This window comes from Anopheles aquasalis, chromosome 2 (assembly GCF_943734665.1).
Source record: "Anopheles aquasalis chromosome 2, idAnoAquaMG_Q_19, whole genome shotgun sequence".
Lineage (NCBI taxonomy): Eukaryota > Metazoa > Arthropoda > Insecta > Diptera > Culicidae > Anopheles > Anopheles aquasalis.
This window is the reverse complement of record NC_064877.1, coordinates 49942501-49957500: the sequence shown is the minus strand read 5'-3', so window position 1 is coordinate 49957500 and position 15000 is coordinate 49942501. Positions and strand designations below refer to the sequence as shown.

Here is a 15000-nt window from a genome sequence, read left to right as displayed (position 1 = left end):
GAAGGCAACTGGATCCGAAAGTCCCGGCATTGTTGCTGCAAAAAAAGACATAAACATCGGAACACATTACGTTCGTCCCTAGCTAGAACTGTTATCATAAGAAGCTGACTGCCCTAGCGGTGGGTACCCTTTTCTGCCTCTCGAGACGATAGGCGCTTTGCAAATACAAAAAAATTAACGCTCTCTGTTTGACTATTGTTTCCGGTTCCGGCAACGTTCTGTTCTGATAATGAAAGCACTTGAGAGCGTCAGCCTGTCGCTCGGAATCATCTACGGTTACATGTGCGCTTCGGCCAATGATCGGTCAATTGCATCACCGTGCACTATACGGTGTGGCCTTATGTGTTGCACGCGCACTATCGATAGTGAATTGAGCAGTTCAATCATTCACACTCTGGTGTTTGTTTGTTGGACAGTGTTTGAATCTATTTTCAAACCGTCAGCAAGGACTTGTTATAAATAACGAATACCCCTAGTTGCACTACGCCAAGGTTAAACCGTGTTGTGTATGTGTTTATCCATTTGCTGGCGTAATCCTGCTTTGTTGGACCTCTGTTATGCAAGCCAATCACAATGGAAAACTTCCAAAAAAACAACGAATAATGTCGTTCTGCTTCTGTTGGAGTGTTTCTACTCGTGGCACTGACTTCGTTTTCGTTTGCACTACACATCCTAAGCTGGTTGACGAATTCGGAGGCTTCGTTATGTAACATTGCTGTCCTTTGATTCCATATCTTTTCCTAAGATTTCTTCTCCCCACGACCACCGGTTGGACAGCGCCTGGATTTTTCGGCGTACTTGCTCTCCCAAGTCCTTATCGATACATACTTGATTTGAATGAAAGCTAGGAATCGATATCCTAAACGGGCTTGGACACTACGGTTGCTGCTGCTACTGCTGCTGTCGAGAGATCGCTCGTAATTCGGGATGGATCCTTAGTGAAAGACGGCAGGACAGTGAGTGCAGCTCGGCGATCAAATTTATTAACCTAATACCCGTACCGATTACACTGTTCGGAGCCCTTGACCGATTCATGTAGATCCATTCGTAACACTTTCGGCGATGCATCCACGCACGCGCATCCCCGAACACGCCCGAATGCATCCGACATGATGCACCGGACGGAACGGCGCCGCCAGATGCGGATTCGGGAGCGATCAGATGATCAAATTAGCATCAACGATCCTCCACACCCACCACGTGGCTCCTCTCTCCCACCCTCCACGCTTTCTTTGTTTATACAACACAAGACAAACGAAGAATGGGACGAGTTCATTCATAATCTGGACATTTTCTTCCAAAAACAACGGTGGAAAATCCCAATTTTCGGCTCAGCTTATGTCGCTTGTCGTTTTAATTGGAATGAAAAGGCATGGAGCTTAAAAGCGGCTGCCGAATTAGTATGCGGCATTCGATGAAGATCAATCCGTGCAAATGCCCTTGATCCACAACGGACAACATCGACGGATGGTTCGGTTCGGTTGTGGTGGGTAGCGGAGTGCAATGTCGTTGGCTGAGATTCAATACTAGACCCCAAGAGCGACGATTACGTCGATTCCGTGAAGCTGTGTAGCTGTATCGAATGCAGCGGTGGGGGCGAGGTTGCGGACACTGCCAACGAATACAACGGCCACTCATGGGATGCTAAAATTAATCGATTGGTGGGACGACCACGAAGGGCGATAAAGGGGGGCAAGCTCGTCAGCGTGTGTCGGCGCGTCGGCCCGGTTATTTACGGTGACCGTATGGTGACACCACTGTTGCTGAGAGTGCAAGTGTTTGTAGGTAAGAAATGTCCTCAAAATTCGTGTCTCTAGGTCAATGATTTCTTCCTCGAGTTCAAACTGTGCGATTCCGATCAGTATCCGACAGGCACACCCGGCACCCACATGATAACACCCGGCAAACGATCGGCGACCTTTACTTCTTTATGATAACGGATTCAAGTCGCCTTACCAGTGATGAGTAGAATTCTTTCGTTTCGCACTTAAATGTAAATTTGGCTTTGGGCCTAACGAGTCCGGAAGATAAATAGAGTACCCGGAGGAGGAGGAATTCTTTTGATAAGCAAACCGCAGAAATGAAGACAAAGTAGAATGGTTGCTGTCCCTTCTTAAATTGTTGTTGCCGAAATGAACTTCGTTGCTACACTATGCAGCTGTTGGAGAGTTAAATGTTTGCAATGCATATATCAATGCAATCGCTTCAAGCGTCCATTTATGTAGAAATATTCCGGTACACACACCCACTTCATTTACGCACACTTGATATGAAGTTAATCAGATAGATAATCCTTAACAGACACGAGGCGCCCATTAAGTGCCCACTCCAGTGGCCTTGGACAAATGTTACGTACTCTTGAGAGTGTGACAACAGTTGACATTTTAATTGACCGCTAGCCCCTGAAGATGTGGATTGATTTATCGTCTGGGGGAGAAAAAAAAAACAAAACGGTGTTCACGGCATTGATAACTACAAGCCCTTCCTGAATTAAGCCAGTTTCTGGTTTTGCCAGCTAACGGTTGTCACCTACCGGACGGATAAGGTGATCAGGCTGTGTGACACACCTACACGAATTTATCCTCAGTTTTATCGCTGGAAATGCTGCAGGATTGCATCTTTGGCATGTTCTACGGCTACGTGTAATCTATGTTTTGACCAAGGGATTTGTAGCACAAACAGACACACGATCTGCATCACCCAAGGCGTGACTCGTGAGACAATTTGATGTGGTTTTTTTCACATTCACCCAGCATCCTAATCGTTCGGTCACCATGGCAGGAAGATTGATTCAGTTATTCTCCGGGAAACTGCAGCTTTCGGTGACTTCCACCTTCGTCACCATCGCGCATAGAATATGACTCACTCATCAATCTCATTGACTCGTATGACGCGTGCAAGAAAAGTGCATCTCGGGCAGATGCTATTTCAATCGCTCTATTAAAATTCCCCTCGTTACGTTTCTTATCACGCTCGTTTGAATGGATGAAGAAGGAAGAGCATTCGGCGGAAAATTCAAAGCGAAAACATATTTCCTCTACTCGATAATAGGTGACACGAAACACGTCCAGGCGAGCCAATAGCTACGTTTAAATGTAGCTATTTAGACAATAAGGCAAACTTGGCTCGCTAATTTCCCTACTAATAGGCACTCTATCGTACATGTTCAGGGCGCTGTTTTCCGATAGTCCGGTGTGAGCGAAGCCGTTTGTCAACACACCGATAGTGGTAAGTTAGGAACAGCCAAGAACTTTAGCAAAGAACGGGCCGACACACACGGATTCACGTACATTAAACAGGTTTAATGGTGTGGGCTCTAGCCACATATTTCACCATTCGATAAGAGGGTTTCATAGAACAATTTTAATTTAATTACATTTTTCCCGGATTGGGCCTAGGGTTTCAATTCACTCGCTTGGTCAAACCTTCTTGCCAAGCCGCCAGCGCCAGTGCATGGTACTGGTGTTCTTATCGTACGGGAGTGGGTGTGCTAGGGCTATGACTGCCTCGTTAATTCATCATCCTGTTGACATCGGCACGTCGCCACTCAGGGCGGCACGGTTCTTAGTTGTCGGCGGGGATTTACCGGCACCATCGCTAGAGAACGCCGGCACTGTATAGAACGATATATAGAGCTTTAGAGGGAAGAGGAACCGAAAGGATTTACCCTCATCAATGTTTGTATTGGCGGGGCGCGCTGTTAGGAAGTACGGTCCACTAACGGCATAATCGGGGGTCGTCCCGATCTGGGAATATTGGAGGCAGTAGAACCTGATCCACCACTCCATCATAGGCCCATCCATCTGGCAACGCACGGCCGCATTCGCATTTAAGAGCCGATCGCTGGGCAAGTGCAGGTCAATCGTACGTTAGCCTCCAGTCCGTAGAGAAGTGCTCTAACGGGGCAGCAGCAGCAGCCGCTACAGCACCACCACAATCCTACTACAGCGGAGAAGCCCGGGCGTAAATATACAATCATCCGCCAGACGGGAAGGTGCCACAGACGGGCTCGTACGCAAGGTGACGACACCGTTATCAACGTGTTTCCTACATTCTCGTCCCAGCCAGTGACCGGCGTGGAGTAGACAAGGCGTGTAAATCCAACGTAAACACCAACAAACGGAGGTAAGTTCAAGTGACTTAGAACAGTGACCGGTTTTTTGTTTTGTAGTAGTCTGTAACGTACGTTCCCGGTCTGGACAGTCCAGTCGCTCGATTACGTGTGGGGTTAGTTTATGAATGAAAGTACGTGTGCCGGGACGGGTGTCCGCCGTTGATCGTCGATCATCAGGATTGCGTCATGTAACAGAGAGGGTATACCCTGTCCGTAGTAAGTGAGTCCGGCAGAGTTTACCCATTGCGGCATTGCAGATGATGCGCCCGTAACGCTCGGTGGTATTGTGTACAAAAGTCGGTCATTTGGAATTATGATCATGCCTCATGCTGGTGATCATCGATTAGTTGCGCATATGCGCCGTGACCTCTTTACCGTCTTGGTGTTTAGTGATGTTCCAGCCAGGTGATCCAGCTCCGTGCTTTACTCCCATCGGTTGCCGTGGAGCGTGCGATTGTGTGCCGCCACGTGAACCTTGAGCTGTAGACCGTGCTGATTTCGCGCCAAAATGGCACGGCGGGCACGGCACCGTGGACATGCCAATTGCTCCGACTACGATGAGAGCTGTTGAATGTTGGAATAGATTGGATTGAAGGTGCCTCCAATCAAACTAGCCATCGGTGTAGGCATAGTAACGATGAATCGTAACAAATTCAATCTTCTGGTGAGATTGTATTTTTTACGTAGCTTTAAGCGCAAAATTTATTTAATTAATCTTTCACATTGTGTACTTATCCGGAGATGCAAATTCTTTTTAGCATTTTCGTGGTTAATTAGTCAATGTCTTTGCAAACCTCGATTAGATTAATCTTGCGCCGGTGTTCACTCTCCGCACCAAGTTCGTTCACCCAGGACCAATAATGGAACTTCATAATTTCCAACCGGCCGAAGCTTACAGCCGAAGTCTGCCAGAAGACCTTGAACTTGTCGTCGACTTGCGGTCAGAACGCGATGCTTGTTAGTTTATTTAGCAGCGAAAAAAAGCGAAAACTCGGCACCGCACCATCGCGTACTCGCTGTCTCGCTTGTCTGAGCACTAAGAATGACCTCCACGCGCTGGCAGCACGTGAAGAAGGTATTACCTATTGTACCATAAAAAAGGGGCCATTGGCGTGGTCCAATTCGCACGTGTTTGCCCTCTGCTGTGATTCGTTTATTCTCTCCATGCCCATGTTTATCTATTACGATTGCCGTCGTGTGGTAGGTAAGACCGCGTTAATGACGATCGCTGTCAGACAGAACGATCGCTACCGTCGAACGAGAGACATTACATTTTTGTTTGCACACATTTTCCGTTTCACCCGGTGAGGCGAATTGACGATTTTGGAATCGTTTTGATTAATGTGATGATGTTCGATTTTACAGAGATGCAGTTGTTCAAATGGCCCGGCCAGCTAGTGCTGTTCAACATTCTCATGTTCATGTCTTGGCGCTCATGTAGAGGTAAGAAGTCCCCAGCTATGATATGGAATTATTCGCATCATTGAACCATGTTTTCCATTCTACAGGGCTAAATGTTCCCGATTATAGCTCACGCTATCAACGAGATCCCAAGGCAGTGATTAGCACGAACGATGCCGGCCGTAATCCGGACTTTTACTTTCCGGCCGATCCCGAAGCTGATCTGGCCGAATCAGCTCCCGAAGAGTCTCCTCTGTTGCGTCAGAAATATCGTCCTGCTACATCTACGCCGTCACCCAGGCCGTCGGCTGCCGCCGCGTTCTCGTACAATCCCAAAGATAAGAATGGGCCTTCGAATTGGAACCGAATCGATGCGCGCTGTGGCGGACGCTATCAGAGTCCGATACTGCTGAACACGAGTAGCGCTCTCGTGGTCAACAGGAAGCGTCCACTCCGACTCGCCGGGATTACCAACTTGCCGGACTCGATCCGTCTGCAGAACGACGGTCATTCGGCCAAGTTCACGTACAATTGGCGTAATGTTGAGCGCCCGGTGCTGAGCGGTGGTCCACTGAAAACGAAGTACGTGTTCGAACAGTTTCACTTCCACTGGGGATCGAATAGCTCTGTCGGTTCCGAGCACGTGCTCGATCAGCAACGCTATCCGTTGGAGATTCATCTGGTGTTCTATAATGGACTCTACGGTTCGTTCCAAGAGGCCAGCAACCAGGTGGACGGTATCGCCGTGGTAGGATTGTTCTACGAGATCTACAAACACTCAGCGAACGAGCAGCTCAACACGTGGACCTTCTTCCTGTACAACGTCGTCCAGCCAAATAGCGAGTACACGATCTCGTTCATCGACACCTTTCCGCTGTACGAAGTGATAGGCGACATTGAATGGCCATACTTTTCGTACGAAGGTAGTCTTACCACACCGCCCTGTCTGGAGACGGTTACGTGGATCGTCGCGACCAAGCCATTGCTGGTGACCGAGAAGGAGATGAATCAGTTCCGGAGGTTGCGTTCCGCTACCGGACTGATGGTGAACAACTATCGACCTGTGCAGAAGCTAAACAACCGCCGTGTGTTCTTGTACTAACTCCTCAAGACTAAGATAGCCAATATTGTAAATGGGGGGTAATATGACCAGCCTTAGAACCGTTCTACTGTTAGCAACCATACCAAAGGAAAACCATTGGTAGTATAAAGGATGTTTACCTTTACCACCAACAACTGAAAGCGATGATCAAAGTACTATAATAAAATATAATTAAGTGAATAAATCTACCCTTGCATAGGGAAATTGCAGTAAAGAGCAATCGTTTCAAGCGTTACTTCTTATGAAAAATTGAAGAGTGCAGGAAATGGAGCCAGGTTGAGCCAGGATCTTGTTACCTAGCCAGCACGCACGATAAATCATTGGATGTTAACATTAGAGGAAGCCAATTCAACCGCATGTTGAACATACTGTTCCAATGTTAGAATGTTAGAACTGAAGGTTCCCATGGCTCCAAAGTATTCGGTTACTAAAACAATCCGCTGTATAACACAACTTTAACAATTGATAACAGGTACACTCAATAAACAGAGGCTGCATAGGACCATGTTCCAAAAAGAAGCCGCATATCCCACCCAGAAGGACTCCCAGAAGAATGTTTGACCCTATATTTGAGAAGGGACAATGGAGAAGCCCCCATAATCCGCTACTATACGTGATGTATGGACACATTTGACAATCACTCGGCGCGTGAGTTTCAGATGACGACTCGACCGTACAGAATCTTCCTTCTTTTCCTCAAAGTCCTTCCGCGTTGATAGATTCTTCTTGGAGGACACCACTGCTATCAATTGCCGATACTCACAGGATAACAGAGGAAGTAGCGAATTGAGGAAAAAAGATATCTTCTTCCCATACCGGGAATCGAACCCGGGCCTTCCGGGTGAGAGCCGGATATCCTAACCACTAGACAATATGGGATTGTTAGTAGTTGAAAGTGATCATACGATCGGACGAGCCCGCCATACTTGATCTCTTCTCTCATATCTCATAATGGCGGTTGTCCCCGTAGTCGTTCTTAGGACCATAGAATGTTTGTCTAAATACGAGCTGCAACACGTTCTTGTAACGGTCAAAAGCCAAAACTTGAAGTACGGTTATACAGGGGGCGCCATCAGGCGGTACCCTAATTTAAAATGGATTAACTCTATAGCCGGCGATACATGAAGCGTAAACTCTCGTATAAACTCAGAATGTAATGCCAAAAAGTTTACGCTTCGTGTGGCAGGCATAATCGCATAAAAGTTTATACCGAAACGTCAAATGCAATTACATTCGGGCACCTGCAATTACACTATGCTATTACATCAATTACATGTGTTTCTGGCCACAAAAAACATAAATCGACGAGATAAGTTGATTTCTGAACATCTTTTTGTATATTTTAGGATGTTTTTACTGTATATTAGCGATTGTAGAACATTCAATTCTTTATAACGCTACGCTTCATGTTGGTGCTGTGTTTACGCTTGCTTTTACGCTCGGATTTACGCTCCGCCGGCCTATAATCTTTTTGACATAAGTATAATCTTTTTGGCATTACACTCTCAGTTTATACGAGAGTTTACGCTTCGTGTATTCCTACCTTATCATTTTTCAGCCAATTTTAGAAAATAAACCAGTTTTATTTAGGTTATTCTAAGCCGTTTATTGTGCCATACTCAGAATATTGTACCATCAAAATGACCGCCTTCATTCGACAAACAAAAAGTGGCGCGCTTTCGGGCATTTTGCATTGTATTTGACATCATTTCGGGAGTTATTTCTGCAATTTCAGCTCCAATATTTGCTTTAAGATGTTTCATAGCCTTCAATTTGTTTGTAAAAACCTTATTTTTCAAACAGACCCACAGAAAAAAAAATCCAGCGCCGTCATTTGCGACAAAGGAGGAAACCACCATTTCTTCATCATCAATTGCACGATCGCAGTTTCCACTATTGATGGTTATTTTCAATGTAAAGTGTGTTCAGTCAACTGTTTTAACGTGAAGCGAACCATTACTAAAATGGGATATACTGAAGTTTCAGAAACTGTCCTATTTGTCCAAATCGGCTGAAAAATGACAGAGTTATTCATAGGGTATTCATAGTTATTTAATAGGGTATCGCCTGATGGCGCATCTTGTACATGAAAGGTAGGGTAGATTAAAGGCTCCGTTTTGCTTGAGATGTTGATATGGTAGTGCTATTGATAACGAATGAATAAGACATACAAATGGGATTACGACTGTTATGTATATGGAGTGTATTGGTATTTACCATCATTTTCCAGTGTAGCTGATTTTTTCTGATATTAAAGCTTCACGAGTTACTGCATGTACACCCGCATTGCTGCCGAAGTTTCCTTCGAATAAACATCATTTGCTGCAAATCACTGCGAAGGTAGACATAAGGTGCATGTGCGGTTTTGAAATAAAATGATATTCTTTGCAACTGAAGTTCGTAGTAATTTAAGTATTCGTATCAATCTCATACTTATTTCTAGACTCTTCCTTCGACCTGGTTGTAGTGGGCTTCAATACAACACTTTTTTCCCATACATGATCCCTCTCATATTAATACAGAAGCATTATTTGCAAGGAGCTCTTTTGTATTGCTGTGATGATTTCGCCATGATCTGGTCCAATAGATTGTTTACCCTGACAGAAAAGATTTAAACAATAACTTTGTAATTAAGTACTTACGTTAAGTAAATTTCTAGCACAAATAAATAACACCTGATAAAGAATCTCTTTAAAGAATCACAATCATTAATATACTATATAGGTTAGTTGTATTATATTAATGATTGTGATTCTTCAAAGCTAATATAGTTAACGTATGTCAACCCGATTCAGAGCATTTTTTAAATAAATGTAAAACGGAAACTGTTGGCTTCATCACTGATTAGTTAAATCACGTTGAAAGATAAACAAACGGCTCGCCTGGCCTTATAACCATGCAGCACCCACGTGATTGAGTTGCGACCATTGCTAATCGATTTGCATAGTATCTAATCGAATCAACATAATCTAATAATTTCATATCTAACAGCCAATTAATTCCGCATCTGTGTTCAACCGATTTTTCTGCAAACGTTGATGGATTCAACGGTCGGGGGATTCTCTCAGAATCACGTGTTTTTGAATTTGTCGCGGTTCAAGATACATCCTGGAAACATGCTGGTTAACACTATCGCCGAACCCGGTCATGAACCGGCATGCTACAGTATGAAGGTCAATGATTTGTGAACCACTAGTATCGCTGCGATACGATTCGATGACGAATTGTTGGACTTCCGATGCAGATCAAGCAAATGAACAGTGTTCTTCAGCTAGGCACCAGCAATGATTGGTGTTGTTTAAATGTTCTAAACTAATTCCCTTAGGAATAATATACGGTTAATCGCTTCTTTGTTAGAAATATTGGTTAATATGTGATCATCTGAAACTGCGTGTATAGGATTCAATTTCGGGTCCAATATTATCATGTTACACCACAGCACCATAGATGTTATGAGCTGCTTTAGATTATTTAAAGATTCTTTAGATAAATCAATTTCAAAAGATCCAATTCCAGCTCCAACTGCAGCATCATTTTTTTGCCGCTATTCCCGCGGTGCTAGCACATGAAAGCACATGACTGTAGGAGACGCAAATCTGTTTCCGCCATCAATCCACAATATGCACAACACCGGCAACACCGGCACTGGTGACAGTGGCCAGTGGCTATTAAAAAAATGGTGCACCAAACGGTTCATTTATAAACCTTCGAATGTGGCACCATCCACAGCATTGCAGTGAAAAACTCGAAGCCAAACGGGCAAAATTATCAGTTTAAAAAAACAGGTCCAGCACCTCTCCAGGTCCCGGTTTTACACAAAACAGTGGTTTTTGGTTCAAAACAAAAAAAAAAGGGAAAGAAAGAGGAAAACGGCAGAACTATGAGCCCATGTAAATCAGTGAGGGGCGCGTTTTATGGGCTATTAGTATTGATAGTTCACAGCGTGGTTGTGATAAGCGGTAAGTAAACACCCACCCCGGTGGACGGCCTTGGCAACGGCTTTTTTGCTTCGTAAAAACCAAATTTTCATTCATTCCCACGGTTTGTCTGTCGGTCGGTTTTGCTAGCGGACTTTTCCTATGATGATCCCGATCGCTGGGCGGAAACGGATCCGGCTTGCGGTGGATCGCGCCAGAGTCCGATCGACATCGTAGCGAGTACGACGGTGGCTGCTCCGGCGCACGAGCACAGCTTGAAGCTGCACGGTTTCTACCGAAAACCCGTCTCGATTCGGGTGGAAAACAATGGCCACACGGCGCAGTATACGTTTGTCTGGAGCAAGGACAGCCACCGACCGACCGTTACGGGTGGCCCGTTGGGCCGTGAGCTGTACGCATTCGAACAGTTCCACTTCCACTGGGGCGCCGAGGATGACCGTGGTTCGGAGCATACGTTCGACGGACAGGCCCTGGCGCTGGAAGTGCACTTTGTCTTTTTCAACCGGGAGTATGGCACGTTCGAGAAGGCCGTCGACCAACCGGACGGATTGGCTGTCCTGGGTGCGCTTTACAGTGTACGAGGGGACAAGGCCAAAGGCGACGCGAAATGGGCACGGCCACTCGGCAAAATACGGGATGCCGGCTCAGCGACCACCGTGGAAGGGAAGGACGTATTCAGTTTGAGTGAGGTGGCGGGCGGTGAGTGGGAACGATACTACTCCTACCCGGGCAGCCTCACGACCCCACCCTGCGCCGAAAGTGTAACCTGGATTGTGCGCAACGGATCGATCCCGGTGGCGCCCAAGGATCTGCGCGCACTGCGGAACCTGCTCGACTCCAACGGTGAACCACTGGTCGATAACTTTCGTCCAGTGCAACCCCTCAACGATCGTACAGTCACGCGCTACGGATTCTAATTACCTCGACACCCACGATCCCTGCCCTGTCCTCCGCATGAAGCCTGGAGCAACTGCACTAATCATTCCTTGCTCGGCCCCAACATGAAGCACTATACCGACCGACCGACCAACGGACCGATTGGAATTCCGCCAGCTGGGTCACGGATATGAATGATTCCAAGACCCTCCCAGAGGGAAGTAGAACATACACAGCGAGGGGGTAGGCGGGGGTCTTAGACAGTTTCGCGTGCATGGAACGCGGAGATAAACTGGTTATGGTCGAGTTTGTTTCCTTCTTGTAGGGGTGTCAGGGTGCGAGTGTGGAGGTCAGTTACGTTGGGAGTGGCAAACGGAGAGGCGGCTTTCGTTTCACGGTCATTTATTAATCAACAGTTTTCGGACAGCCTGTGGGAGCTGGCCAGCAAGGCCTCTCTACTAGTAACAGGACACTCTAGAAGGGAACAGAGAGAGAGAGAGAGAGAGAGAGTGAGAGGTTGGGAGAAAGAAGCGGAAACCACTACATCGTAGCTACTGTTATTTGGGCATTACGCAAAAATTATCAATAAAACAGTTTGGACCTTTTTGTTGGTAAATATGGTGTGCGGCGGTCACTCTCCAAATAGTGGGTCCACTCTCTCCGCATCCCATCTCGTCTACTCCGGTAACGGGAAGGTACAGAGTCAGCAGCACTGCAACTTTCCCCGTACCCGGCGGCTACCAACCAACGTTCTGTGCCGTACCATTTGCGTTCTGGTTCTGGTTCTGGGCTGCACACAACAGACACAAAAAAGCGCCACAGCGCAGCACAAATAGCGCACATAGCAGCGGGCGGGAGAGAACAGTCAACAAAATGGGGCGCATAATTCGCGTCTAGGCGACACACAGAAAAAGGGCAACAATGCAGAAGGGGGGGCCCTGGTGTCGCACACACGGTTTAAGAACACAACGCCCATTTAAAAACAGGCTCCCGGTGATCGTTGGCACTTAGAAGTGTGGCAGTGTTCTTGCAGTGAGGAAGTTCCAGCGCTCCTGCTCCGAGTGATCGCCGTGATCGCCGCGAGTAACCGGATCTTGATTTTAATAGGAAGTCCCACGCCCGTCTGCAATGAGTGCACTGTGTTTGTCGCTGCTGCTGGCCTGTCAACCGGTCGTCTATGGTCGAGGTAGGAAAATCGTGCTGGTGGAATGTCCTGCTCCGTAGTAGCTTCCCAGTGTTACTTAGTTCCGTTCCTTACCGCAGGTCGTGCGTATGATGGTGAGAAGAACTTTTGGCTCAGTGGATATCCGCATCCGAACGATGTCGGTTATGATCAGCCAGGGAATTACGGTGATCGTGTTATTGGCAAACCGAAAAGTGCCCCATCCTGGACCTACTCCATTGACGATGCGATCGGTCCACCGAACTGGGGCATAGTGGCGCCAGCGTGCAGTGGCACATACCAGAGTCCCATCAACATCGTCAGCCAGGAATCGTTGTTCGTTCGCCGGAAGCTACCGCTGGAGCTGGATGGATTGCGGAATATTCCAGGCGCGATGAAGGTCGAGAATGAGGGCACGTCAGTGAAGTTCAGCCCTCAGTGGAATGGCCGCGCCCGTCCGGTGTTGCGTGGTGGTCCGCTAAAAAATAAATATATTTTCGAGCAGTTCCACTTCCACTGGGGACCCGATAATAGCGTCGGATCGGAGCACACACTGGATGGGAAACAGTTTCCGCTCGAGGTGCATCTGGTGTTTTACAACGGGCTGTACAAGTCCTTCAGCGAGGCCAAGGCCGAGGTTGACGGGATCGCGGTGATTGGGTTCCTGTACGAAACCATTCCCAACTCAGCCGACTATTCAATCAACGTTTGGAGCAACTATTTGCCACAAGTGAGACAACCGCACTCCAAAGCGCAGCTTCCGTACAGTAAGGCATTCTCGTTGGCGAGTGTAATCGGAGAGATGGGATGGCCGTTCTACTCGTACTCCGGTAGTCTCACTACGCCACCGTGCCTCGAAACGGTCACGTGGATCGTGGCTAGCAAACGGCTGGCCGTTACTGAGCGTGAAATGAAGCTGTTCAGGGCAACGCTCGGAGAGGATGGTAGTCCACTGCGGTTCAACTTTCGACCCACGCAGCCCCTTAACAATCGACGTGTTTTCCGTTACTAGTTATACTTAGTAATCTCTTAGTTCCTTTGGCGCCCTTTGCACCAGGTAGTTGTACACATAACGAAAGGCGCCGCGCTCAAGCGACGGTTTGTGGGGAGCGCGTAGACGCTAGACTGACAATATGAATGGTAGTAGAGAGAGGGAGAGAGCCGTTGATCACTAACGAAGAACGAAGCGAGTTCCTTTAGCGTTAATGATTGTGTAAGTAGTTTAGCAAAGTGTTACCAATAGTTCAGTAACTAGATGATGAATAAAATCTTTTTGAAAAGAAATGATAGAGCTCATGAAATAATTTGAATTTATCGTACTAACCATTATAGAGCGCAATGTAAGCGGAATCAGTCACTGAATGCTGTTGAACTATGATTCAGTTTTCTTACCGATTTCACTTTAAAATCTTTAATTTTATAAGCGTTTAACAACCGGGAGCCTGTTATCATATATGTCATGTAATATAAGTTGATTCGATAAAGCTTAAAGCAACATCCTTTTATATTGAGCTGAAATGTTGGGCTTAGTGTATGATCAAGTGTGTTTCCGGGGTATACTTTTTCATTAGTTTGAAGTGTAACTATTTACTGGATTTTTTAGGAAAATATGTTCGTTTTGAGAGAACGTGTTGGATGTGGTATGCGTGGTATGTATAAGAGGTGTTTTTTGCCTGCGAGACCAAGAACGTCCTGGACAACCAAAAAAAAGCTGCTGATGAAGAACTGGCAGCATTGCTCGATCAGGACACATGTCAAGCTCGTAAATCGCCTGCAGAATTGATAGAATGTAAACCACCGACTATTCTAACCACCTAATTACTATGGAAATGATTAGAAAATATCTTATAGGGTGTAATATGAAATGCTAGAAAGAGATATTGGAAGTAGAATTTGCGAAATACTGTTGCACAGTGAGAAAGGAATGAGTTTTGTATTGATCCAGCAATGGAGATGAAAAATAAAATCTTTACGATCCGAATCCTGAACGGAAAAATGAATGGCGTACAGGCTGGTAAACCAATTCGATCGCAAATCATTTACTGTGCTGGTATGCTCTTCGCATGGTATGTTAATGAAAGATGTGGTGCATTATTCTTTATAGATAATCCGCAACGAGAGCGACAAAGAACATTCACCAAGAAAGTGCTGGTTTAATGCGACTTTATTTTGGAGTTTGGCGCTACGATGAAGTTTCTCCTAAATGCAAAATGAAACGTGCCAAAGAATCTAAGGGTTACATCAAGACACAAGCTTTCTCCATAACATCCACTTGTTTAGCCCTTTTACCCATGCACTAGATACTGGTATACCTACCGCCATTCCTCGAATAACCTTCCGTTTTGGGGTCGTTCCTCTCGCACATCAGAACACGAGTGGTTACCGATTGTCTGATGTGGTCAAAGTG

At 46.3% G+C, this 15000-nt stretch overlaps 4 protein-coding genes and 1 non-coding gene across 5 annotated transcripts in view; 3 read left to right on the top strand and 2 right to left on the bottom strand.

Moving 5' to 3' along the window:
- The window catches only part of LOC126571657 (ADP,ATP carrier protein 2), a 2340-nt gene extending 1350 nt beyond the window's left edge, over positions 1-990 (bottom strand). Inside the window, exons 1-2 of the mRNA XM_050230379.1 lie at positions 829-990; positions 1-35 (exon numbers count right to left, since the gene is read on the bottom strand). The exon at positions 1-35 is cut by the window's left edge and continues 395 nt beyond it. Coding sequence (XP_050086336.1) covers positions 1-30 — 30 coding nt within the window. The 5' untranslated portion in view covers positions 31-35; positions 829-990. The remainder of the gene's footprint in view (positions 36-828) is intronic.
- Positions 991-3718: 2728 nt separating this feature from the next.
- LOC126571655 (carbonic anhydrase 2-like) lies at positions 3719-6831 on the top strand. Its single transcript, XM_050230377.1, has 3 exons — positions 3719-4125; positions 5480-5557; positions 5623-6831. The coding sequence occupies exons 2-3, from the start codon at positions 5482-5484 to the stop codon at positions 6615-6617; spliced, it is 1071 nt and encodes a 356-aa protein (XP_050086334.1). The 5' UTR covers positions 3719-4125; positions 5480-5481; the 3' UTR covers positions 6618-6831.
- A 593-nt stretch (positions 6832-7424) lies between these two features.
- Positions 7425-7496, bottom strand: Trnae-cuc (transfer RNA glutamic acid (anticodon CUC)). Its single transcript has one exon. It is a non-coding gene; the product is annotated as a tRNA-Glu (tRNA).
- Positions 7497-10360: 2864 nt separating this feature from the next.
- LOC126571660 (carbonic anhydrase-like) lies at positions 10361-12026 on the top strand. Its single transcript, XM_050230384.1, has 2 exons — positions 10361-10576; positions 10685-12026. The coding sequence occupies exons 1-2, from the start codon at positions 10498-10500 to the stop codon at positions 11470-11472; spliced, it is 867 nt and encodes a 288-aa protein (XP_050086341.1). The 5' UTR covers positions 10361-10497; the 3' UTR covers positions 11473-12026.
- Positions 12027-12470: 444 nt separating this feature from the next.
- Positions 12471-13656, top strand: LOC126571656 (carbonic anhydrase 7-like). Its single transcript, XM_050230378.1, has 2 exons — positions 12471-12617; positions 12695-13656. Exons 1-2 carry the CDS (start codon positions 12560-12562, stop codon positions 13603-13605), a joined length of 969 nt encoding a protein of 322 aa, XP_050086335.1. The 5' UTR covers positions 12471-12559; the 3' UTR covers positions 13606-13656.
- The last annotated feature ends 1344 nt before the right edge of the window (positions 13657-15000 follow it).